The 27,231-nt window shown below is 44.0% G+C and overlaps 1 protein-coding gene across 2 annotated transcripts in view; it reads left to right on the top strand.

The window, feature by feature from the left end:
* Positions 1-27,231, top strand: part of LOC144687340 (voltage-dependent calcium channel subunit alpha-2/delta-1-like) — a 693,974-nt gene that overhangs the window by 47,556 nt on the left and 619,187 nt on the right. For both annotated transcript variants that reach the window (XM_078553326.1, XM_078553325.1), the window contains exons 2-3: positions 17,787-17,868; positions 23,967-24,083. In XM_078553326.1, coding sequence (XP_078409452.1) covers positions 17,787-17,868; positions 23,967-24,083 — 199 coding nt within the window. The remainder of the gene's footprint in view (positions 1-17,786; positions 17,869-23,966; positions 24,084-27,231) is intronic.

The following is a 27,231-nucleotide window of genomic DNA, read 5'->3' as shown; positions in this document are numbered from 1 at the left end:
CTTGAATATTGATCATAAATAATTCAATTAGGCAATTCAGCACAGTTGTGAGCGGGAGGTTTCTGCAAATGGCTAACGTGCTTAGCATAGAGCTTTCTTGGAAGATGTGGTTAAGTGGTTCACGCCTCTTTTTTTTGCTTTACCTAATAAGGTAATTAAACATTTATGTAAAACTGAATAACCATGCATGGATGGTTGAATTTGCGCTGGCTGTGATGGCCATTTCATTCTTGCTGGCTTGCTGAAGACTATCCTGGGCTCTCCTTTTGCCAGTTCCAAGGAGGGTCTCATCTCCTGTTTTAGCTTCCTCTCCTGAAGTAACATTCCCATGTTGAAATTTGCAAAGTGGAAGGAGGGGAGGATGAGATTTTGTGCCTTGGAACTGACCTCTCTAGCTTTCAGGCAACAAACACAAGGGGATGAATTTGAACGTAACCCACCTGACAGGAATGTGACAGGGATTGAGCCGAACACCAGTTTTATACCCCTGGACTTCGATGGAGAGTAAAATCAGGCGAGGTGATCGACCTGATTCCACCAGGTTGTCACTGGATGGGTTTGGTTAAAATTACTCCCAAAGTCCCCTGCAGCCAAGATGATTCTGAGTATGGCTGGCCCTTTAACCTGCAGTACTTTATTCTTGCATTGTCACAATTCCAGAGTGGATTGCTCCCGGGTAGGAAGTCCAGGCTTGCGTGTCAGTAGGCTGTTTGTCAATGTGGGCATCATAGTTGAGCCTGATCTTGTCCTTAGATAACATTTGCTCATATATACTTTCAGCATGGGCTGTTGGACAGGATTAGTAACAAGGTTAAATATTCTTTGCGACTGTGCCAAGGAGTAAAATGCAAAAAGCATTATCACCTTTTGAACATATATTCCCTGCACCTCAAATGCCTAAAACCAGAAGAAAAGCTAATAGAATACTACATTTCAGGCAAGCTATATTAACCAATAAAAACACCTTATAAAGAGCTTAATTGGAATATTAAAACTCTCATCCTTGTTTTTAAGTACCTTCATGGCCTTGCAACTCCCTACCTCTGTGACCTCCTGCAGCCTTTCAGCTCCCGAGATTTGTGCTCTTTCAATTCTGGCTTCTTGACCATCTCAGATTTTAATTTCTCCACCATTGGCGGCCAATCCTTCAGTTGCCAAGGCCTAAGCAGTTGAATTCCATCCCTACCTGCCCCCACCCCTGCCCAAACCTCTTTGTCGCTCTACCTCTATTTCCTCCTTAAAGATGCCTTTAAAACCTTCCTCCTTGGCCATACATTTGGTCATCTGGCCTAATAACTCCTTACGTAGATCAGTGTCAATCTTTTGTTCACTAATGCTCCTGTGAAGCAGCTTGGCATGTTATATTACATGAAAGGCATCAATTAGAAGCAAGTTGTTGTTGTATGTTAACTACCCTGCCTTCACCCAATCCCAGCTGAGCCCAAATTAACATTAGATAGGTGGTTGGAGGGAAGGGGAAGGAAAGGATATGCAAAAAGGGCTGGCACACTGGGTGTGTGACAATTGTTCATGTGGAGGATAAACAGCAACACAAATTAAAAACAGAAAGTGCTGGAAATACTCAGCAGGTTTGGCAGAATCTGTGGAAAAAGAAACAGAGTTAACGTTTCAGGTCAATGACATTCAATCAGCATTTTCTGTTTTTAATTCAGGTTTCCAGTTTGCTCAATATTTTAAAATTAGCATCTGTGGGAGACCTAATAGTAAAAAAGCTTTGCATTGAGGTAGCTCTCTGAACTTGATAGAACTGATCCTGGTCTATGCTGTGGCCACCCAGGGCAGTAATATAGGGCGGAATCGAACGAAATTTGCACTGAGTGCGGTAGAGGTTGGTACCCGCCGGCCGCAATGGCAGCTTTTTATGCTACATTGCCCAAACCCCCCGCATTAATGATGCATTCCGGGGAAACACGCCGAGTCCAAGCCTCTGGACTCAGTCATGTAACAGTTGCTGGAGCTGCAAAGGCAAGCTCGGGACCAACAGGAAGGGATGTTCGATGCACTCCTCAGATTGCAAGGCACAATGGAGGAGTCCGTCTGCCTTCAGGCTGAGGCGATAGCGCCGGCATGCCAATGCACTGAGGTCAACACTAGTAGGATGGTGGCTGCCATGGAGACCTTGGTCCAGGACAGCCTGGGCATGAGTGTTAATCACTATTGTCAATAAATTCCCAAGAATGTCTCCCTGCCTATGGCTCCTTGGTCTGATGAGCAATGTTCTTGTCACTCAGATGTGAAACCTTTCTGCACAAGATAAAGGCAGGTGTCTCAGTCCAGGGACTCTTTTCCATGTTTTGCGCAGTCTTCAGGCCAAAGTGATGGTCTGGCCTCACACTCCCTGTACTCATTACTGATGCCTGCACCTCGACAGTGCTGGTCATTGCTGCCAGAATGTAGTGGGCAGGTGTCACAGAGTTCTCTCATTCTCTCTGTGTGCTCTCAGCACCTTGAAGGTGGTGCTGGCCCCCATCTATTCAGCATTTGTGACCAGTGACGCTGTGCTCCTGAAGGTGTCAGGTGCTGAAGGCAGACAAAGGATCAGATGCTTCTAAAGTTTCATGGCTGCGTCTCTATGATATGACCCTGACCACAGAGTGCAAGCGAGCTGTCCTTGGCCAAACAGGGGTCAGACATTCTCAGAGGTTATGTGAAGATCTATGGAGTATCCTCACTGCATGTCTTCATCATCATCCTCCTTCAATTAGGTGACTATTAGGGCCTCCACTGAGTTTGCATGACAGGAGCGTTCTCACAGAGAGTGTATGTGTGCTGCCATAATCCAGGCTGGAGTCAAACGTTCGTAGCTGCAATGTGAGGATCTACGGTGTCTCCTCGCTGCATATCGTCATTAGCCTGCACAAATCTAGCAGCTATGAGGGGCTCCCCAGTGCGCCTGCCTCATCTGGCCAGTGCGAGGGCCTCATCCCTGTCGCCTTCAAGAACCTCCTCCCCCACATCCCCATTGGAGGAGATCTCCAGCTCCTGCACCTCCTCCTCAGTCAGCTACACTTCTTGTTGCAGCGCCAGGTTGTAAAGGTGCAGAAGACAATGATACGTGATACCATCTGTGGACTATATTGCAGGGCTCTACCAGACCAGTCCAAGCACTGGAACTTCTCTATATGGACTGGGAATCACTTAGTGCTAGGGGTTTGGATGGTGCAGAATTTGTAAGGTGCATCCAGGAGGGCTTCCTGAGACAATATGTAGATAGTCCAACTAGGGAAGAGGCAATACTGGACCTGGTATTAGGGAATGAACCCGGCCAGGTGGTCGAAGTTTCAGTAGGGGAGCATTTCGGGAAAAGTGACCATAATTCAGTAAGTTTCAAGGTACTGGTGGATAAGGATAACAGGAGTCCTCGGGTTAAGGTGCTTAATTGGGGGAAGGCTAATTATAACAATATTAGGCAGGAACTGAGGAATCTAGACTGGAGGCGGATGTTTGAGGGTAAATCAACAACTGACATGTGGGGGGCTTTCAAACGTCAGTTGATAAGAATTTAGGACCGGCATGTTCCTGCTAGGATGAAGGATAAGCAAGGCAAGTTTCAGGAACCTTGGATAACGAAGGATATTGTGAGATTAGCCAAAAAGAAAAGGGAAGCATTCGTAAGGGCTAGAAGGCTGGGAACAGATGAAGCCCGTGGAGAATATAAAGAAAGTAGGAAGAAACTTAAGCAAGAAGTCAGGAGGGCTAAAAGGGATCATGAAAAGTCACTGGCAACCAGGATTAAGGAAAATCCCAAGGCCTTTTATACATATGTAAAAAGCAAGAGGGTAGCCAGAGAAAGGGTAGGCCCACTCAGGGACAGAGGTGGGAATCTGTGTGTGGAGACAGAAGAAATGGGAGAGATACTAAATGAATACTTCTCATCAGTATTCACCAAAGAGAAGGACTTAGCAGTCGATTTGTCTAGGGAAGAATGTGTAGATAGCCTGGATCATGTTGAGATCAAAAAAGAGGAAGTGTTAGGCGTCTTGAAGAATATTAAGGTGGATGGGATCTACCCCAGAGTACTGAGGGAGGCAAGGGAGGAGATTACTGGGACCTTGACAGAAATCTTTGTATCCTCACTGGCTACGGGTGAGGTCCCAGAGGACTGGAGAATGGCCAATGTTGTTCCATTGTTTAAGAAGGGTAGCAGGGATAATCCAGGAAATTACAGGCCGGTGAGCCTTACGTCAGTGTTAGGGAAATTATTGGAGAAGATTCTTCGTGACAGGATTTACTACCATTTGGAAGCAAATGGGCGTATTAGTGAGAAGCAGCATGGTTTTGTGAAGGGGAGGTCATGTCTCACTAACTTGATCGAGTTTTTCGAGGAAGTGACAAAGATGATCGATAATGGAAGGGCAGTGGATGTTATATACATGGATTTCAGTAAGGCCTTTGACAAGGTCTCTCATGGTAGACTGGTACAGAAGGTAAAATCGCACGGGATCAGAGGTGAGTTGGCAAGATGGAAACAGAATTGGCTTGGTCATAGAAGACAAAGGTTAGCAGTGGAAGGGTGCTTTTCTGAATGGAGAGCTGTGACTAGTGGAGTTCCGCAGGGATCAGTGCTGGGACCTTTGCTGTTTGTAGTATACATAAATGATTTGGAGGAAAATGTAACTAGGCTAATTAGTAAGTTTGCAGACGACACTAAGGTTGGAGGAGTTGCAGAAAGTGAAGAGGATTGTCAAAGGATACAACGGGATATAGATCGGTTGGAGACTTGGGCGGAGAAATGGCAGATGGAGTTTAATCTGGATAAATGTGAGGTAATGCATTTTGGAAGGTCTAATACAGGTAGGAATTATACAGTAAATGGCAGAACCCTTAAGTGCATCGATGGGCAGAGGGATCTGGGTGTACAGGTCCACAGGTCACTGAAAGTGGCAACGCAGGTGGATAAGGTAGTCAGGAAGGCATATGGCATGCTTGCCTTCATTGGCAGGGGTATTGAGTATAAAAGCTGGGAAGTCATGCTGCAGCTGTATAGAACCTTGGTTAGGCCACACTTGGAATATTGCATGCAATTTTGGTCGCCACATTACCAGAAGGATATGGAGGCATTGGAGAGGATGCAGAGGTTTACCAGGATGCTGCCTGGTCTGGAGGTTATTAGCTATGAGGAGAGGTTGGAGAAACTCGGATTGTTCTCACTAGAGCGACGGAGATTGAGGGGCGACTTGAAAGAAGTTTACAAAATTATGAGTGGCATGGACAGAGTAGATAGAGCTTTTTCCCAGGGTGGAAGAGTCAATTACTAGGGGACATAGATTTAAGGTGAGAGGAGAAAACTATAGAGGAGATGTACGGGGCAAGTTTTTTACGCAGAGGGTAGTGAGTGTCTGGAATTCGCTGCCAGAGGAGGTGGTGGAAGCAGGTATGATAGTGGTGTTTAAGAGGCAGCTTGACAAATACATGAATAGGATGGGAATAGAGGGTTACGGACCCCGGAAGTGCAAAATGTTTTAGTTGATGGGCAATATGATCGGCGCAGGCTTGGAGGGCCGAAGGGCCTGTTCCTGTGCTGTACTTTTCTTTGTTCTTTGTTCATTTTCAGCATCCCGATGGTTTGCTCCACCAAGTTGTGAGCTGCAGTATGAGCCCTATCACACCCTCGCTCTGCTGCAGTGTGAGGCTGCTGCACGGGTGTCATCATCCATGTCCTCTGTCAGTAGCCCTTGTCCCCGAGGAGCCATCCCTGCAACTTCTATGGACCCTGGAAGACCTCAGGCATCTGTAACTAACTGAGAATACAGGAGGCATGCACACTCCCTGGAAACCATGCGCAGACCTGCAGGATGTGTTTATGGTGGTCGCACAATAGCTACACATTCAGTGATTCGAAACCCTTGCAGCTGACACAGTTGACCGTGTGTTGCGATGGAGATCTGAGCACCATGTGAGCACAGTCGATGGCACCCTGCACCTGTGGGAAACCCAAGACCTGAGCAAATCCAATCGCTCTTCCATCCTGGCTGTCCTGGTCCTGAATGAAATGCACAAAGTTGTGTGCCCTCGCAAAGATGTCATCCATGACCTCATGGATGTATTTGTGGGTGGAGACTTGTGATATTCCACAGAGGTCACCTGTGGAACTCTGAAAGGAGCCACTGGCGTAGAAACTGAGCGCTGCTGTCACTTTCATGGCCACTGGCAGTGGATACCCTCCATGTCCCTGTGGCGCCAAATCTTGCAGCAGGTGGCAGATGTGACCGACCATTTCTCTAGATTTACGCAGTCTTCAGCAACACTGGTTCTCAGTCGTCTGCAGGAATGAAAGGCGGCGCCTATAAACTCTGGGTGTCGCTAGGCGCCAACCAGCAATGGTTCACTGTGGCTCTTCGGCGGCGTGTGCGGGAGCCCCAGCCGCCCCTTCTAGAGGTTGCTGCTCCTCCCTCTATGTAGCCGGGCACCTCAGTCACTCTCTTCTCTCTCGTCTTCTCTCTCTGTAAGCCACGTGGCATGCAGCTGGTTCACCAGTCTCCATGATCCTGATGTACTCCTCCTGCAGGATGAAAGAGAGAGAGATGCGTGGGTTAGCATGGGTGCACTAAGAACCTCTCTTGGTTAAATCTGAAGGCCCCTTAACACATCCTGGAGAGTGCTGGCCACCACTTGGAAGGCCAGAGATTAGTGCGCTGCATGGCTGCCCAAAACCCCACCCACCTCTGCCCCAGTCCACCTGAGCAATCGGCGGCATCTTTGCCCACTGGACTGCATACTGTGCTCTCAGCTCAGGCACAGGCATTCTCCTAACCCGCACTACAAGGCTGTGTTGTTAGCTTGAACCATGGGGGACACTGATCCAAACCTGGATGATGACATTGCAAGGGGCTGTGAGCGCCTCCACCAGTGACTGCTCCATGGCCAGCTTTAGCAAGGAGATTGTACAACGTGCCCAGTCGTCCAACTGTTCTGCAGTCCACTGAAACGCTCATTAGTTTGCAGTCTGTGCCTGAGGGGTGAAAAGCTCTGGAGCACTTGGTGGCACTTTGATACCTCTGTCTTGCTTGAGTGGGCAGATAAGGTAGAGGCCCAACTCCAACATGCCCCAACCACAGGACAGCCCTATGCCCCCGCCCCCAGCACGCCTCAACCTTGAAGTCCAATGGATGACCCGGGTGAGCGCTCCGCAGCGTTACTATGTACTCGCCTCCGAGATCCCCTCAAAGTGCACTCCAGCAGCCTTTTATATACTGTTGTAATCACGCCGACATGGGCTGACGATCCAGTAGTGGCGGGGGCGGGGGGTCGATTCTGGCGAGCTAGCATAATAATGATATACAGATGTATTACAATGAGGTTCCTGACGTCCGATGGCAGGAAACGCAGCCCGCCATTGGTGGGCAGAGCAGAGGATTGCAAACTGGTTTCACGACGTTGTGAAACCGATTTTTGGCATTCTCACCATATTGTCCCCTCCCGCCACCGAACACCAGGAGGCATGGAAAATCCCAGCCATAATCAGCCATATTAATCCTTGGACTATGGAGGAATAACATCAGCTAGGGTTCCTGTTTCTAACTGATATCACGACAGAGACTATTGGTGGAACCTGTCTCCTCATGGATTTCAGATGAAGGCAGGACTGGGCTCATCTGGGATTTTCCCTAGTGGTAAAACAGCCTGCTGACATTCACAGTGTAGGGTCACACTGAAAGGCTACCCGGGCAGGATACTGAGGGGATGCTGGCAGCATTGGGGCTGCAGGGGAAAAATGCAGGATCTAACGTAACAATAAATGAGCTCTTCATAAAATGCCCTTCCTGTTTCATTAGTCTGCATCTTTTAAATTCAAAGCATTTTGAAAAGAAAAAACAAGCTCAAAATAAAGTTTAAAGTGCAGTTTTTTGGATCTTGGTGGATCCAGTGATCTTTAAAATGAATTCCCCTGATACAAGGAAAATTATATAATAGGATGATTGGTATTGAAGTTACACTGGAAATGGTAGATTCAGTATACAAGCACAAACATTGAATATTTATGAGTTGCTGGTGTTCCCACTGATATGCTGTATTATTGTCACATGAAAAATTCTTGAAGTGAAGCCAGCTTAACTTTAATTACACATACACCCATGTAACTATATTTAAGGCAAAGTGAATGGCTATTGGATACAAATGTGACTGCTGTTTATATGACTGTAGTTCAAACTTACTGTTTAAGCAACCGACAATACAAAAATTGTTGTATTTTTTTCCTTGCATATTTTATCTGGTTCCTAACTCAATTTAATAATGCAGAAGGTGGCATATTGATCACATTGCTGTAAAAGTCACATCCTTGCCTTTTGTGCTGAGCAGCTGTGTGGCAAATAAAAAAAATCCCATAAGCTACCCACTTTATCTTGTCAGACCATGAAATAGTGCATGACCTACACGGCAACAACACAGGGAATGTTTCAGGTGACATCCTAAGCTATGAGAGTGAAACCCAAGCTATTTATCAAATCACCCAAAGCCTGAGATAGATTTCTATATGGAACCTTCATATATGTTCGTTGGTGTTGACAAGCGGAGCAGTGGGAGCTACTTGCCCTTACCTCACTCAGGTCAGGCTCATTTCTGGTTAGTGATTGAGAGGTAGAGTGTGGACTTGGGGGTTTGATTGAGAGGAAAGGTTGCTCCTGCCATGGTGAGTCAGTCTGAGCCGCAGTCATTTCATACCAGTCACCGTTTATTTTTGTGTGCTGTAATATGTCCAAGTGTACTTTTACTACAAATCACAGGGGAATTTGGCCAACAAAGGTTTCTGGCATCAGGCACCTATGATTGTATGTGACTGCAGTGCCATAATACTATGAGTAAAGGTGCAGCCATTGGCTTTATGTGGCAGCAAGCCATCATCATTTTACAGCAAGAGTATCACTTTAACATTGAAGAAACTTAGGGGGAGATTTCCTCTTTTACAGCCGGCCAGTGTAAGTTTGGTGCAGTGAAACTTCTGTTTGCTAATTGGAATATTCTGGATGAACTTCTGGTTGGTTCTTGCCTCAGTCAGGAAACTCATCTCAGTGGGAATGTTGGTTGGGAGAAAGTGGAGGAAAGGAAAATGTAATGGCAGGCCTCTGGGGTTGCTGAAACAGCCACTAATTTTACCTCAAGTCACAGGCTTGTAATCAATTGCACTTCCTGGGGATGTTAAAATGTAAATGGCCAGTCCCTCAACATAGCAATTCTGTGTGCCAGGAAAACATAAGTATTCTAGTGGACAGTGTTATGAAGGCATCCATATTGACAACTAAATCAGATGACTTATTGGGCTGAATTTTGCCATCGGTGAGCAGGGGGCGAGGCCCGCTCGCTGACGCGAAAATGACGCAGGATGACGTTGGGGAGAACCCAACGCCCCATTTAAATTTTCAGGAAGGCGGGGGCACAGTGAGATCAGCTGTCTGCCCGCTGACCTGTCAACTGACCTATGAGGAGAGATTGAGTCGGTTGGGATTATATTCACTGGAGTTCAGAAGAATGAAAGGGGGTCTCTTAGAAACCTATAAAATTCTAACAGGACTAGACAGGGTAGATGCAGGAAGGATGTTCCCGATGGTGGGGAGCCCAGGACCAGGGGTCACAATCTAAGGATACGGGGTAGACCATTTAGGACTGAGATGAGGAGAAATTTCTTCACCCAGAGAGTGGTGAGCCTGTGGAATTCACTACCACAGAAAGTGGTTAGGCCAAAACATTGTACGTTTTCAAGAAGGAGTTAGATATAGCTCTTGGGGTGAAAGGGATCAAAGGATATGGGGAGAAAGCAGGAGCAGGCTATTGAGTTGGATGATCAGCCATGATCATAATGAGTGGTGGAGCAGGCTCGAAGGGCCAAATGGCCTACTCCTGGTCCTATTTTCTATGTTTCTATGTTTCTAATACTGTACAACATTTTGAAGTAGTCTGTACATTTAATGAAAGCTCGAACAATGGAATTAAAGGAAAGATCCTTTGACCTGATTCATATATGGAGCTCTGTTCAACAATACTCACAAAATATGATGATATAACAATGAGTGCAGCATTGGAGAATGATATTTATCACGCATTTTTTTCTCTCTCTGGTTCTGTAACCTACTTTGATTTGGTAAAGCTTAACTATGTTTCCTGACAATTCCTAAATATTCTTGTGATTAACCACAGTCCTGACGAACAACATGGTGCACAGCATTTAATAGAGCTGACTCTTTTATGATCAGTGCATGTTCCTAAGCAAGATTTATAAATTAGATATAGGAATCCAATACAAATTGACTGTGCTCACAGATGTTAACAGATGAGAGTGAGTGGGGTAGTGGAGGAGTGGCGGGGAGAACTGTCAAGAAAGACTAAGCAGCCAGGGTCATACAAAAGATGGTTCATAAATTTTGCAATTAGTTATATCAATACCAATTGAACTGTAATGGTGATAAATGCAAGATCCTATATGATAGCAGGAAAAATTGATTGATCTGACCAGGATACTGTGGCTGGTGTAAAAACAAGTAAAGTGAAAAGGGATCTGGGTGTTCTACGAGATTCAGCAATGAGAAAGAATAATGTATTTGCATTTTATAAAGCATTTTTCATGACATCAGTATGTCAAAGCACTTCATAGCCAATAAAATAATTTTCCAGTGTGGCCATTGTTTTAATGAAGGGAATTGTGGTAGCTAGTTTGTGCACAGATAAATGATCTTTTTTTTCATTTGCTACTACTGGCTGTTGGATTAATGTTGGCCAGGGCACTGGGAGAGCTCCTCCGATCTTTGAACACTGCTACGGAATCTTTGACATCTATCTGAATGTGCACATGGGGCCTCACCTTAGCATTTCATCTGATAGACAGCACCTCCAACAGTGCAGTATTCTATCAGTGCTGCACTGATGGGTCAGCCTAGATTATGGCTTGAATTTTCACACATATGGAGAGGCTCCCTGTGCAAACATGCCAGCAGAGGCCTGAATCTAGAAGTGCCACTACTGAACGCAGCCTCCACCATTTTCGCAAGGGTGGGTTATAAATCACACATCCATGGTTCATGGAGGCAGCTGCCCATATAAATCAGCAGCTGCCTCCACTTGTGTGATTTTGGTGAGGTAGATTTCTGAAGTTTGCAGATTAGGTCTGGTTGGAGCAGGTGTGAAACTTGTGGATTCTTTTGGATAGCCAGGGTACCCTTTTGAGAGGTAAGGTACCCCTTTGGATATGGTCCAGGGACACCTTTTGGGAGAAGTACAGCACTCTTTGGGAGAGGTAAGGTACCCATTGTTAAAAGTAGACACGATTTTGCTTAAGAAGTGCATAAACTTATTGGAACTGTCAAGCTGTCAAAGAACTGTCAAGCTGTCAAAGAACTGTCAAAACTCATTGGCCAGGATTTTAGGGCCCTGCTGTAGCATGCCTCCCTCTCCCCCTCCCCCCGCCACAGATGCAAAAAGCCATTTAAATCTCCATTCAGTTCCGTGGACCATAATATCCTGCCAGGTGGGAGGGGTTGTAAAATCTTGGCCATTAGATCTGTCAAAGTAATCAAGGGATTTAACTTTGCTGGGCTTAAAAAAATCAATGCCTGCTAATTAATTTTGTCTGTTGACATAAACCTGAGAGTTATCATTATAGGATTTACACTGCATGTCTGACTTTACAATGTAACATTATCACAGTGGGGTGCCTGTTAAGTGAACAATGTGATTGACAGCTCTAAGCGGTTATAGGATAAAGATGTTTGTTTTCATCAGGAATTAAGTACTTAAGTGAAATTTTTGTTTTCATAAGAGATTAGTTGAAGGAATTTCAATGTATTGAGTGTTTCTTTTTATCAATGAGATTGTTTTTAAAGTAGTGACATCTATAGATACATTATTTTATATTAGAATGGCTCCTGAAGTTTGCCCATGGTGGATAGTAGGTGAGTTGGCATAGAGGAGGTAAGGGCAAAGGGTGGTGGGTTGGGGCATGGGTTGGCATGAGTTGGCACTAGGTTGCCATGGGGCTATAAAGGATTAGGGGATGACTGGGGCATGGGTTGACATAGGGGGTATGAGAGGCCATGGGGTATGGGTGGAGGGGCAAAGGGTGACATGAAGAGTATGAGGGGCCATTGGGATTGGGTATAGGGGCATGAGGAGGCATTGGTTGGTATGGATGGGGAGTGTGTGGGAGGTGAGGGACTGAGGGCTGGAACGCTGTTTTTTGTTCTAATCTTTCCTTAATAAAGTCAACAAAGTGCCTCCTTAATAAGTCAACAAAGTGCCTTCCACCCAGTCTGCCTCTGCACCCAACAGCGCCTTGTTCCAGGTGCATTGGGCCCGACTCCTAATCTAGCCTTCCCCCCGGGAACAAAAATCCAAACTTCTGGGCCCCTTTATCCTGGGTCCAGTTGGCGGAGCTGGGAAATTCCCCCTCTCTGCACTTCTGACCCCGGGGTGAAAATCAGGGCCTGTGTTCATGGCTCTGGGGTGGGAATGGAGATATCAGATCTTTATGGAGCAGCAATAAACAAAGCTTAATTATACAACAGTCAGTCCTGCTGAGTTGTTCCAACATTTTCTGTTTTTATTTCAGATTTCCAGCATCTGCAGTATTTTTCCTTTTACTTTTCTTTTATTTCTACCCATTTTACTAATTTCTACTATTTCAATATTTACCTGCACCTTGAGTCATTAGCTATTTTTGGCATTTTGATTCATATATGGAGATGAGCGAACCATCTGGTCTCACCCAGCAGGATTGAAGACCCTAGGATAAGGAGAGAAGAGTTGAGCTCAGAATGCAAATCAATGCAATTCCAAATGTGTTGATGGCTGTCAGTGTGCAGGCTGCCAAATGCTTAATTGGTGGGAGGGGAGAGGGATTTTGATGCTGCATGCATTTACTTTAACAAATGTTCTAATTGAAATTAGAGTTCCCCTTGCTGAAGATGGAACTCCATCGCCATGCACAATGCCAGACATGCCTGTTGTAACGGATCAAGACAGTGACAGCAGCAACTACGCAGCTTTTGTGTTGGCTCTTTTGGTAGTAGCAATGGCGAGGGGGAAAAAAAAGCAGAAATTGAATGCAGATTCATAGGAACAAGAACCCGGCCAGTTGTGAACCTCATTCCTACCTGAATCTGGATGGCAGTTCCCACTGTTGACAAGGAGTGCTGGTGCGTCGGGGGTGTGGGTTGGTGGTACTGCTGGATTTACTGTGGTTTCCAGGTAGTTTACCACTGGCTTCCAAATGCCACCTCTTTAAAAGAAAATTAGTTTATTGGAAGGTACAATAATGTGGGGGAAAGCTTTGAGTATAAAGTCGAGCAGTTGTGAAATTCTATTGCTTTAAAATGCAGCACCGACACTAGCCAGAAGTCTTCATTCTGCGGCTGTGGTGCATGCACAATAGGATTGACAAGGCTATGCTACATCAGCTAGGTCCACTTGTATGAATGTGGCATAATATTATGCAGAGCTTCTATGAAATGAAAATACGCAAAGATATCAAGATATTAGCCCTTTTCTAAAAGGCAGTTGCTTTTTTAAAAGTTCTATTGTGTCATTTCTCAGAGATAAGGCAGCACTCAAGGGAGTCCATGTATGACATGCAGAGTGTTCAAGCGTAACTGGTTTTGTGAGATAGAGTTTTGCTTATGACCACTTTCATTGTGCTGGTTCATTTGTGACAGGTGTAGATGACTGACTAGATTCTGTATTGATAAACAGCTGGCAGAAAGGCCAACAAGATTAAAACATATGAAGGCAATGCCTGATTTTGGTGCCTTGCTTTTTATCACCACATGTTTACATTGCAACTAGGCTAATATTTACATCACTGAAATTGTGGGGAATAAATGCCAAGATGCCTTTGATGCCTACCCGCTAATGTTCAAAGGGTCATGGGCAGATCCCACAGTCTGAAAGATTTTAATGGACTGGAGGGGCATGAAGGGTGTTCACGCACACCAAAGATGCCAGAACGTTTGGCATAAGTTCCCAGGACTGGAGAGAATGTCAGGTCCCTATACCAAAAGAGGATTCTGGATTTCATCAAGGCCTCCAAAGCTGTTAAAATATTTCGGAAAACAACATTTTTTATCTCCCGTGATCTGACCCTGGACCTTTAGGCGGGGGCCATTTTCACCACTTGGTCACCCAGTATTCCTAGCTTAGGTGTACCATGGGTGACCATAATATGGCCCCTTAGCAGGCCTGGGCTCCAGTGTTTGGAATCTGCACTTCTGCCTGGATTCAGTTATCCTGACTCACTGCCAAGATATCCAGGATATTCACATGGGAGCGAAGCCTCTGCTTCTCCCTTACATGGCATCACTATAAGGTGGCAACAGCAGAAAAGTGAACTTCAGTGGATGGACTTACTTAAGGAACTGCCATATTATGGCCACTGTTGGTACACCGAGGCCAGGAATTGGTGAATGTATGGCCATTTTCAGTTCCTGACATAAAGTGTGAAGTGATCCCGGTTCTGTAGTCCTGACCAGAAATAACGCACTCTGTAGAAACCCAGATATATGTTTAACAAAGGCAATTTTGTTTACAAAAATGTTTGATGGCTCGAAAGCTGCAGTTTGATAATTCAACTCTCTGCATTATTTAGGGCAACGCTTTTCCCCAAGGAAAAATTCTTTATTTTTATCACTGAATTTTTTTTCTTGGATTAGCAAATTAAAGCTTTCCATCTTTGCATTTTCTCATGCAAGGATATTCAGAAGATTGTGGGTCGTAGTGTACATTTATTTTGCTCAGCAATATTTTTAACATGCCTGTATTATTTATCTTCTTTTAGACAGAGAAGGCAGAATTTTTTGACCTACTTAATCTCATGATGAGTTTCTGTTTTCATCTTCCAGATGAATAGATAAAACGTTTGGTGCCTTAAAGAGGCAATATCATTGGGCTAAAAAAAAATCATGCAATGACACTTTATTAGATTAGTAAAACAAGGAGAGTGCCGTGATATGATTAAGGTCACAATGATGTCGTTGCACCCCTCATTGCATCTTCCGCTGGTCCTTAATTTTGGACAGTAAAACGAAGCATTTTTAATTATGGAAGGCCCAATGTTCTTTGCCAAAATTATCCTGTAGTCTGAGCAAACTTTCCCCAGTAGCTAATGTGGTAACATTACTGCAGTCATTACAGAGCAGGCTGATTAAGGTGATATCCACCCCCGTGACCATTTGAATCTTGAATGTATATTTGTTTCAGTCATTAATTACGTAGACAGAAAAATCACAAGAGTGCATTGCGGCATGATAACATAATGGCTGTTTCGCTGGACAAGTAATCCAGAGCCCTGGACTAATAATCTGGGGAGCATGAGTTCAAATCCTACCATTGCAGATTGAGAATTGAGAATTCAGTTTGAAATAATACAGGAAATTAAAAGCTGATCATAGTGATGTGCCCATAATCTTCGAACTCAAAAGTGACACTGCTACTAGTGAACCAGGTCTGATGCCTAAACCAAATGTGATTGTAATTTACACCCATATAGGTGTCAGCTTGATGTTTTGCTGTATTAGTTCAAAATATTTTAAACATCGTTTTGATTTTACTTCTGTCATTGCAAAACCTGGTTTTACTTAATATGAAATCTAATACTAAAGTTACATTTTGTAACCCCTGTACTGATAGAGCAATCACTGAATTTTGAAAAACCCTTCTTTCTTCTTCAGTTAAGTTAATTTTGATGTTATCTTGTCGCTGAGCTGCTTACAGCTTTCTATAGTGATGTGGGTGGAAGCCTGAGAGTTGGATATCTGCCCACAACCTCTTGAGCCAGCTGTTAAGAGATGTTTGAAAGCAGTCAGGGCAACTCCACATGCCTGGGGGGCACCTGGTACAGTGGATATTGGCAACCCACCAAGTGGGACATTGCAGGCCAAGTGAAGTCCTCACAGTTCTGGAAGTGGGAGCTCGGTACTTTGATACTCAGATAGAGTAGCCTCTTGACTTCATCCAGTGCAGTTTCTTTATGAAGGGGCTCTAAAGTCCATTCATCCACCTGTTATGCTCTGCCCTCGGGCTGGTCCTAATTTATGTCTTATAAATTAGATTCTTAAGCCATTTACTAGGAAAGGATTGGTGAGGTGGTTTTGTTGCCTTCTTCATGATTTTAACTTTGGAGCACCTTCTCTGAGCTAAGTTGCAGCCAAGGCTAAAGAGAACCGTCTCTCCTTTACAATATGTACTTTATTTGATGCAAGTACCCACACAGGATTCGACATTCCAGTTCATAGCTGCACTCTAGCCTGCGCTCGGCAGTGCTTTTTGGAGTAGGGCTGGAACCCAACCCATTTTGCACAAAATTATTATTGGCCCTCTTGCCTCACGAGTGAAGAATCCTTAGTGAAGCAGGCCCAGTGCCTGCTTCAGTTATCCTAGGCCAATTTCATTGAGCGATAGGCATTAGGCTCTTCAGTAACATTTATTACCGCTGACGTTATTCTAGTCACCACTTGCTGGGGCTATCTGGAGCAAGGTTCAAACTCTTCACCTTCAAAGGCAAGAATTATCTCACTAAGACAAAAAGCTCACTCTGTTTCTTGATTAAGAACTCTGGATCACTTTGTGGAAAGGGGTGATATTTAGATTAGTTAGTGAGTCCCATTCTATACATTTTCCTTCATTTACTTTAACAAAAAAACACTTTGGATAAAAATACATTTCCAGATGAGTATGTAGGAACATAGGTCAGGATATTGAGGTTGGCGAGCGGGGGTTGGGGGGGGGCGCTTGCCGATGCGTAAAATGATGCAGGATGACGTCGGATGGAACTCCCAACGTCACCCCGCGTCAGCTCAATTTTCAGGTCGGCGGGGCACAGCTGAATCAGCTGTGCGCCCGCTGACCTGTCAACGGCCTATTGAGGCCATTTAAAAAGTAATTCAAGTAGTTAATGGACCTGCCTGTCCAATCGTAAGGTTGTCGGGCAGGCCGGAAGCCCTGACAGGCTTCAGAAAAAGCATGAAATCTCATCCACAGGCGGGGTGAGGTTTCATGAAGGCTTTTAAAATTTTTTTAAAGTTTGAATAAAATTGATGGACATGTCCCAACTCATGACAGTGTCACATGAGGGGACATGTCAGGGAAATTTTATGCTTGTGCATTGACCATTTTTGAATTTGGCGCCGATCTCCCTGAGGCAGCACTTATGTGCTCTTTCGTGCGCACGTGCGAAAAAGCGCACTCCCGGCTTAGGGAATCCCCCCTAGCCCGCACGGGGAGCGCTATGCGCTCCCTGGCGGACATCACGCTGGGCGGGCCTTAATTGGCCCGCCCACGTAAAATAGCGGCTCTCCTGACCTTCCCCCCCCGAAGGGGGAAATTTCTTCCCTTAGAAACAGGTGCAGGCAATTCAGCCCCTCATGCCTGTTCTGCCATTCCATTAGATCATGGCTGATTTGTACCTCAACTCCATTTATCCACCTTTGATCCATGTGCCTTGATAGTTTTACCTGATAAAAGCCTATCAGTCTGAGGCCTGAAAACTTCAATTCACCCAGCATCCACAGGCTTTTGGGGAAGAGTTTCAAATTTCTATTACCCTTTGTGGGAAAAACACATACAAGAGAGGTCAAGTGGATAAATAACAGCTTAATAAATAACAGGGGTGAAATTTTTACATTTAAAGTTTTTCTCTTCAGAGAAAGCTGGGTTGTCGCTGACTGCCATCAACATGATTAAGCCAAGCAGAAATTTCTGTGAAGATAATATGTCCGCTATTATTTACATTTGTGACAATCAATGCCACAAACCATTGAGCTAATCAGGCATCTTTTGTCTTGCAGTATACGATCATGGGCGGAGAAAATGAAGGAAGACCTTGTAAAGTTGGTACGTACTTCTAGTGGAGTGGATCAGATGGAACAGGTAAGAATAACCAACATCAGGTTTTCTCAGCTATAATGTCCCACAAAGTTTTGTTCTCCCCAGGTAGAGTTTCAGTACCTTTGTTCTCGCAGGAGTTAGGTCTGAAGTCCATCCGACAACGGCTTTACCACCCCGAGTTCCATTGGTACAATATCCACCAAAAGGCATTCTTTCCGGATCCTTCACAACACTTGCTTCCGGAATCAGCCTGTTTGGTCTCCTTTGCCAGCTGCGCCATGAATTTCCACCTTAGTGGTCCTGCACTGACAGCTTTAAAACATTGTCCTGTTCTCTCTCTGCTGAAAAGAAACTGCCCTTTTGAGAACCCTGCGTCCTGACCACAACAGGCTGAAATCCAACCTTCCAATTAGCTTCCATTTCACTAGCAACCAAAGGCATATGTTCATTTTTCTGAAATGTTGTCACGGCCAGGAATTCAAGGCTGCACACCTTTTCCCATAAAATTAAGGCTTTGTTTTGCTTTCATTAAGGAATGTTGAGAATGTAAGCTTCAAAACCATTTTATCACATACTTACACCACCAGCCTGGCTTATTGGTATTGTCCAGAGGCCCAGGGTAACCCCCTGGGGACCCTGGTTCGAATCCCATGGCAAATGGTGAAATTTGAATTCAATAAAAGTCTGGAATTAAAGGTCTGATGATGGCCAAAGAACCATTGCTGATTGTCATAAAAGCCCATCTAGCTCACTAATGCCCCTTAGGGAAGGAAATCTGCTGCCCTTATCTGGCCTGGCTAACATGTAACTCCAGATCCACAGCAATGTGGTTGATTCTTAAATGCCTTAGGGCAATAAACGCTGGCCTAGCCAGCGACGCCCAATGGAGTAGCTTCTCTGTCAGAAGAGATTGTGGGATGAAGGAGAAGTGAGATGAAATAAAGAGGGTTAGGCATGAAGACACCCACTTCATCTTCATTGGCTTCAGCCCCTCCACTGGCCATGGCCCTTCTCATAATTGCCCCCATTGTCTCCTCCATGGCAGTTAGAACATGCAGGCGCCTCTGGTTGTGTGCCACCTTGCCTGGTGTCAGTGAGTGATGTGCAACCTGTGTGGGTGATGTGGCTTGAGGCTTGCAACACTGCTAATTGTGCAATGCACCGTCCCTTGTTGGACCCTCTACATATTGACCTAAAAAGTTCTCCTGTACACATTTCAAGAAATCCACTCCATCCAAGCCCTTGAAACAATGGGCAGAATCTTGCCCTCAGATGGCGTGCGGGCCCCACCAGCTCGGCGGCGGGTGGACAGCCAACCCCCGCCACTGAAACGGGGCCCACCACCATTTTGAATGGGTGGGCCAATTAAGGCCCGCCCAGCGGCCTGCCCGACGGGAAGCGCATAGCGCTTCCTGTTCGGGGGAGGGAATCCCTAGCTGTCAAAGTGCACTCTTTCACGTATGTGCGCGAAAGAGCGCACTGCTCCCTGAGGCAAAGTCCTGTCTCAGGGAGATTAGTGACAGGTAAGAAAAGTCAAAAAATAGAAAAATTAAAAAATTATTAACATGTCCCCCTCATGTGACAATGTCACACGAGATTGGACATGTTAATAAAAAGGACATAAACTTTATTAGACTTTTTAAAAATGGACATGAAACCTCAACCCGCCGGTGGATGAGGTTTCATGTTTTTTCAGAAGCCCGCTGGGGCTCCTGGCCTGCCCACCAACCTTAAGGTTGGATGGGCAGGTCTTTAATCATCTTAATTAGCCTGTCAATGGCCTCAATTGGCCATTGACAGGTCAGCAGGCGCCCGCCTTCCTAAAAATTTAAAGGGACTGGGATGACGTTGGGGGTTCCTCCCGACGTCATCCCGCGTCATTTTCCCGTTGGCGAGCGGGCCCTGCCTCCAAATCACCGATGGGAAAATTCAGGCCTATGTCTATCCCAATTAATGTTGGGAAAGTTGAAATCACCTAATATAATTACCCTATTGTTATTGTAAATCATCTAATATAACACCCTATTGTTAGGGAGGATGTGAGGAAAACCTTTTTTACCCAGAGGGTGGTGACAGTCTGGAATGCACTGCCTGGGAAGGTGGTGGAGGCAGATTGCCTCACATCCTTTAAAAAGTACCTGGATGAGCACTTGGCACGTCATAACAGTCAAGGCTATGGGCCAAGTGCTGGTAAATGGGATTAGGTAGGTAGGTCAGGTGTTTCTCACGTGTCGGTGCAGACTCGATGGGCCGAAAGGCCTCTTCTGCACTGTGATTCTGTGATTCTGATTCTTTGAGGGTGAGGTAAAGATTTTTAATGCTAGGTCTGAGTCCTGATAGTTAAAGAATGTTGGTAAGTGAGTGATAGGAATGTGGTGGACTGAGAAGTTGCTGAAGCAGGAGGTGCAGTTGGTAGAATGTGTCATTTGAAGATGGACTTCCGCCACTCGGGTGTGATTATTAAACTTCTTTCTTGGAGCTAACCATGTAGCATTGACCATCTTATGCCATTGCCTTCTGAACACGTCTCTGAAGGGCACCAACCCCCTTCTGAGCTTACAGGACCTCTCTCCTCTGTTCCATCTCTTTCACCAAGATCTCCAATGCAGCATCTGAAAATCATGGTGCACACTGTCTCCCATGGTCAGGAATTTTTGATTGTTGCCTAGCACTATTCCCAATGATCTCAGCATCTCTATTAGCCACAATGTTTTTTTTATTCATTTACAGGATGTGGACGTGGCTGGCTAGGCCAGCATTTATTGCCCATCCCTAATTGCCCTTGAGAAGGTGGTGGTGAGCTGCCTTCTTGAACCGCTGCAGTCCATGGGGTATAGGTACACCCACAGTGCTGTTAGGGCCGTACCTTTAAGAGGTGCAGGCTAGCTTTAAGTAATTCTTGCAAGCAATCATATTACTGATGCGTGCAGCTGCTGAACAGTGCTGTTAGTGCAGAAATCATTAGAGTGCTGCCTGTATTATACTGAACGGGTTGGGTGAATCACAATCTCTGTGTCCGTTTTGGGGGGCTTTCTGGTTTAACCCCACATATTTTCTATTTATTCTATTGTCTATTAATATTTTCTATCACTCCTTCAATGTTCAACTGCAATTATAAATAGGATGTTGTCATTCTTTAATGGGGGAGTAGGTGGGGAGGAAAAATTCATGTGGGCTCTGCCCCTTTAAGAAAATCATACCCTAAGTAGTGAGGTGACCTCCCCTCCCATCAAATGGGTGTGCCCCTTTTTAATTCAGTTGTAGGCAGCAAATCTGTTTTATTTCCACATTAGTTACAACCAGTTCCTGCTGAGTCCTGGGCAGTCTGGCAGAAAGAGTTTTGGACACCAACATTTCTAGTGTTTTGAGGATAGTATTCACTAGTTGTGCTGGTTTAAAGTCCTCTAATTTATTGTGCCAAGAACCAGATGTGGTTTTGTATCTGTATTTTGCTACCCACTCCCTGCACCAGTAGTGTACTGTGACTGCAGTGTGGACTATCTATAAGATGCATTGTAGCTTCTTACAAAGGCTTCGCCACCATCTCCTCCCAAATCAGTGACCTTCAACACCAAGGGCAGAAATTTCTCTTCAGTGTGTGGGGGCGGGCCCCACACGCCAACGCATAAAATGATGCGCGGTGACGTCGGGTGTGTGTCCTGACGTCACAGCGTGTCATTCCGATCTTTCATTCGGTGGGCATGCACTGGAGTTGGCTGCGCGTCCGCTGAACTGTCAAAGGCCTATTAAGGTAGTTAATGAACCAATTAAACAAATTGATAGGGCTGCCCATCCAAACTTAAGGTTGGTGAGCAGGCAAAGAGCCCAAGCGGCCTTTGCATTTTGCATGAAACCTCATTCACGGGCGGGATAAGGTTTCATGAAGGTTTTATTGAATAAATAAAATTTTTTTTTGACAATTGATAAACATGTCCCAGCTCATGTGAAACTGTCACATGAGGGGACATGTCTGAGTAATTTTATTCTTTCTTTTTTTCCAACTTCCATTTTGATCTTAATTTCCCTGAGGCAGCTCTGTGAGGGAGATTTCTGCGCTCTTATGTGCAAAAGAGCGCAGGCCCTGACTCTTCCTCCTCCCCACGCCCACACAGGTAGCGCTACTGGGTGCGCGTCATGCTGGGCAGGCCTTAATTGGCCCACCCACGTAAAATGGTGGCGCACAGCTGATCGCGGGTGGCGATCGGCTCCGTGCCTGCCCGCGTCCGCTCCCAACTGGCCCGTCCGACAGGGAGAAAATTCTCCCACAAGAATGACAAGAGCAGCAGGTGCAGGGGAGCGCCATCACCTCCAGCCTCTCCTTCCAAATAGCACACAATCGTGATTTGAGCATTTCTAAGCAATCCTTCATCATTGTTGGGTCAAAATCTTGAAACTTGCAATCTAACAGCATTGCGTGAGCATTTTTGCCACATGGACTGCAGCAGTTCAAGGAGCCGGGACAGATTGACGTATTCTGAGCTGTAATCTTTCATCTTTATTCACTATATCTGATTTCTTTCCATGCTTGAAGGGGATGGTACATCAGCTTGAAATAAAAGGTCATTTAAACTCTGCTGCTTAAAAATAGCCTGTTTTAAAACTATTCTAAGTGGGCAATGTCATAAGACTGCTTTAAAGCCATTTTTGTTTTGTGATATGAATTCTTGTTGGGTGAACAGAAGGTATTGCACGTTAAAAGCTGATGAATAAAGCAAAGGAATTTGCAACTTAGTTTTCATATTGGTTTTTAATTCTGTTCTTTTAAAACTTTAAAGGAATTTGTGAACACATTGAATGGTGAGCTCTATTTTATCCAAGCATGGTGGAAACTCCAGAACCATTCAACAGACAGTGGAATTTTAAAATTGGAATGGGGGCTTAACAGTTTTAGGCTTCTGTTGATAGAGAGACTGTTTGGTCTCCTCATTGGATACTTTGTGAACTGTTTCAAAGGAGTCATGGGTAATGGCACTCACTCTTATCTAAACCTCAGAACATTTAGCAATGCAAGATCAGAAAGGGCAATTATGGTCTCGGTCTTTCTCAGTGTTAAATTTACATTTAAGTGGAACAGTTTATTTGGCTGCTTTGTGAAATGCCTGGTACATTTTTTTGCTACTTCTAGAGTTCTGATAGTTATCCTGTTCAAATGGGAGCACAGGCCAAGTCTTTGGTGGGTACCCAATCTGAACGTTACCCTTGACATACTAGTGAACTATTAAGAATGTGGAGCAAGTTTTGAAGAGTTTTTCTGTTCAGTCCCTGAGAATATGCAGTTTTCTCCTACTGCTACTTTCAACATTGTATACTGTACACTGTACCCTGTATACTGTACTCTGTCCATGAGGCACGCATGACTGTAACTGAAAAGAATGCATCCTCTGAGGATGACTTATCCTCAAAAACCTGTTGTCCTTGGTGAATGCATCGGCAGATGAAGGGTCATGTATGCTGACAACAACAATGTATATTTATGTAGCGCTTTTAATGTAATAAAACATCCCAAGGTATTTCAGAAGAGCTACATAAGGCAATATTAGGGCAGATGACCAAATGCTTGGTCAGAAGAGTAGATTTTAAGAGAAGTCCTAAAGGGAGGAAGACAGGAAGAGAATTGGTGGGGTTTAGGACCTTGGCAGCTGAAGACATGGTCACCAATAGTTGAGCAGTTAAAATTGGGGATGCTCAAGAGGCCGAAATTAGATCAGCACAGATATAGCGGAGGTTTGTGGGGCTGGGGGAGATAGAGAGATACAAGCTTCATCCTTTCCCCTCTCTATCATTTCCCTTGGCCCAGTGATGAACTGGGCACCGAGAACATTTGGAGCCCCAGTACATCCCTCGCTACCCTTCCCCCCCAACTCCCCTGAACGATCAAATTTGAGCATGCAGTAAAGGGTATGAAGATATAGCCTCAGAGACTGTTTACACACTGCATAAATAATAAAAGAGATCTTATCACAGTATATTATACTTAAATGGGATCCTTGTGCCTAATCTCCAAAGGTTTGTCTGTTAATTCATACCTATTGGGGTGCCTTCACTGACTTAGGGATGTTTTTCCATGTCTCTGTATAAATGCAACTTCTTGAACCCGAAAGGTAATTGCATTGAATGGTTTTCATAACCTTATTTTGCAGATTTACTTAAAAAACAGACAATACTACACAGTCGAAACAAACAATGCTCGACGTTTAGTAGAAAGTGCGGCTCGAGAAATTGAAAAACTTCTAAGCAACAAAGTGGAAGCCCTTAAGGTGAGTACAGGAATTCTGTTAATATTCAAGATGGATTTCTATGATCATGATTTTCAAAAAAATCTATGGGTTTGCTGTCATCAGAGTTGTTGTCACAGCAATGTGTGCAATTATGTGGAGCAATGCGTGAAAGTATAACGTAAAGGTTGTAAACAGGCCCATTAAAAATTATAGCATTGTCTAGGACTCATGAGGTAACAATGTTAAAAATCCTATTCTGAGATCCGCTTAATGAAGCAATATTACAGGGTTCGGTATTTTTCTTAATTGACAAAAATATAGCATTATTAATGTGCATATACCTTAAAAGGCATCAGAAATGTGTTCTCTCATGTCACTGAGCGCTGATAGGTGGAATGTGAACCAGTGTCATGTCTGGACAATATGTATCCACCATAGCCAGCCTGATATTTCTAGACTGGGTTTCTTCATTGCTTTCAGAATATTTATTACTTGAGTAAATGCTACATTGAAAGGCTTTTCTAACCCTTGTTTATGAATTTCATTTTACAGAAGTCCTTTTATCCATTGTATCCATCCACTTGCCACTCTTAAAGTTAAACAGTTATGAACCTTGAAGGGGAAAGTCTTTTAACCCTTGTGTCTCAAATTATTGAGCATTAGAACTTATTCATGGTTGAATTAGTAAATTCTATTACTCTTGAAAATAAGACGTTTTGGGTAAAGAGGTATTGTTCCTGAGAAGTGAGTGTAACAGAATTGGTAACCTAATACCTAAGCTTTGTTCACACTAGGAATGCAAACAAAAGAAAAACTGCGCATCTGAAATAAGAACAGAAAATGTTGGAAATATACAGCAGTCCATTAACATCTGTAAACAGAAAGGACATGTTGACATTTGGGGAACAAATCCTTCCTTGGAACGACGTCAGAGCTCTTACAAAGTGTCCACCCCCAAAATGTTAATTTGTCCTTTCTCTTTTTAGATGCTGATGGATTCACTGTCACCACGGTGGTCTATTTAGACCTTCCAGGGCTGCAGACGAGAGCAATAAGACTGATTGATTGCTTTGGAGAACTGTTATCAGGAAAACAGAAACTTTATTTGTGTGGGTTTCTCAATGGTAGAGTTTGGAAACTGTTACTCAAGGTGATGGGCTCTGTGTATCAGGTGCTTGACTGGCCAAACAAAACATGTAGTTTTACATTACGAGCTCATAATGAGACACTGCAATTTACAGTTTAGACTGTAATCTCAACAATGATGCTTTGCACAAAGTATTGATCAGATTTAATCTGCATTTTAACTGGCGTTTTAAAAAAAAATTTCTATTAAGGATCAACACCAAGAAAATAAATGGTGCCATGAGAAGTTTTATTCAAATTTTCACATAGTTATGGCAGAAAAGGGATGCCCTGACAACTTGAGTATTCTGATTAGGCCTGGCCGTAAGAGTAAGAAAATATCAGACTTCTAGAGGGATAGAACAGAGAGACAATGTAAGGTTTGATATTAGAATAAAGACTTTTAGTTTCCCATATGAAATTAAGGAAGCCGGAAAATAGAGGGAAAACGCATGAGTTTGTTAATTATTTTTGAAATAAAACCGACCTCCATATGACAGAAATAATTCACACAATGTTTAAGGCTGTAATTAGGCTACACTTGGGGGTGTTCTGTCCAGGTTTGGTCACAGACCTGAAAGAGTATTGTCGTTGGACTAGCAACCCAGAGACCCAGGGTAATGCTCTGGGGACCGGGGTTCGAATCCCACCATGGCAGTTGGTGGAATGTGAATTCAATAGAAATCTAGAACTAAAAGTCTAATGATGACCATGAAACCATTGTCGATTGTTGGAAAAACCCATCTGGTTCACTAATGTCCTTTTAGGGAAGGAAATCTGCTGCCCTTACCTGGTCTGGCCTACATGTGACTCCAGACCCACAGCAATGTGGTTGACTCTTAAAAATGCCCTCTGAACTAGGGCAACTAGGGATGGGTAATAAATGCTGGCCTGGCCAGCAATGCCCACCTCCCATGAACGAATGTAAAAAAAGAATGAATGAATTTGTGTTTTCACTCATATCCTCAGGATAAAGTAGATGACAGCATTGAAGCAAGTCCACAGAATTAGCAAGCTTTGGGGGACAACTGAGGCATGTTTACAATTAATACTTCTGTAGCACAAATTGTGGAGAAGTGATGTTCAGGCAACGGCTTCTCACATTGACATTGCTTAAAATTAGTTCTTATCTTAGAAGTGGAATACTAGAGCCACATTTTTATGGGTCATGGATTTTTCCAGTCAAATAAGGGAGTTGACATTCACTTGTGCTCCATCATGATCTAGATTATGGAATCAAAAATGTAAAAGCACCTCTCAATAAGCGAGGGTCTCCAACCTCGAAAAGATATCTGAAAAGGCATTTTTTAGAAGATAAACTCTGAACAAGACATTACAGTATAACAGGGCTGCATAAGACAAGGGCACACATTGGATGAGCAAGTTTAGGACCGACATGGAAAATATTTCTTTCCATGAAGGCTGTTCACTTGTTGGAAAAGTTTGTCTGCACTTGAGGTGAGAACGTTTACTTGATTTAGGAAGTGGCTAAATGCTGCACTAGGGAGACAATACAGTTGGTATTCTGAAAGAAGGCAATGGGTTGAGTAATGCCTTCATCCAAAACCTACTTTTTGATATGGTTAATAAAACAAATGCTGTGACTGAATTTGTGTAACAAAATGCAGATCAGTGTAAAAATCTGATAATGTTCAGTGGCTTGTCTTTTTATTCAGAGCCATGGCGCACCCTCCACACTAAGAAAAATGTCTTTATTTATATTAATTTGGAAAGGAAAACTAATCAAGATCCTCTGCATATTCTCTGTAAATCTGATGAAATAGCAGATAACAGATTATGTTTGGACATTCATTTATAATTTCTTAGTTGATTAGAAGCATATATTAGACAATTTTAAGTGTATAATGCACATCTACATATCCAATGTGCATTTAGCCCATCAATAGCTACACTTCTTCACATTTATTACACACCATGTACGAAGTCCTAGGAAGATTAAATGCAGTCATTCGTAAATGTCCTATTTAGCTCGAATGGTTTAAAATTGATCATTTCTGCACAGTGAACATTGCAGAATAAACTAATTTGCTCATCTTGAATT

Source organism: Cetorhinus maximus, chromosome 12 (assembly GCF_964194155.1).
Source record: "Cetorhinus maximus chromosome 12, sCetMax3.hap1.1, whole genome shotgun sequence".
Classification (NCBI taxonomy): Eukaryota; Metazoa; Chordata; class Chondrichthyes; order Lamniformes; family Cetorhinidae; genus Cetorhinus; species Cetorhinus maximus.
This window is presented reverse-complemented; position numbering and strand designations above follow the sequence as displayed.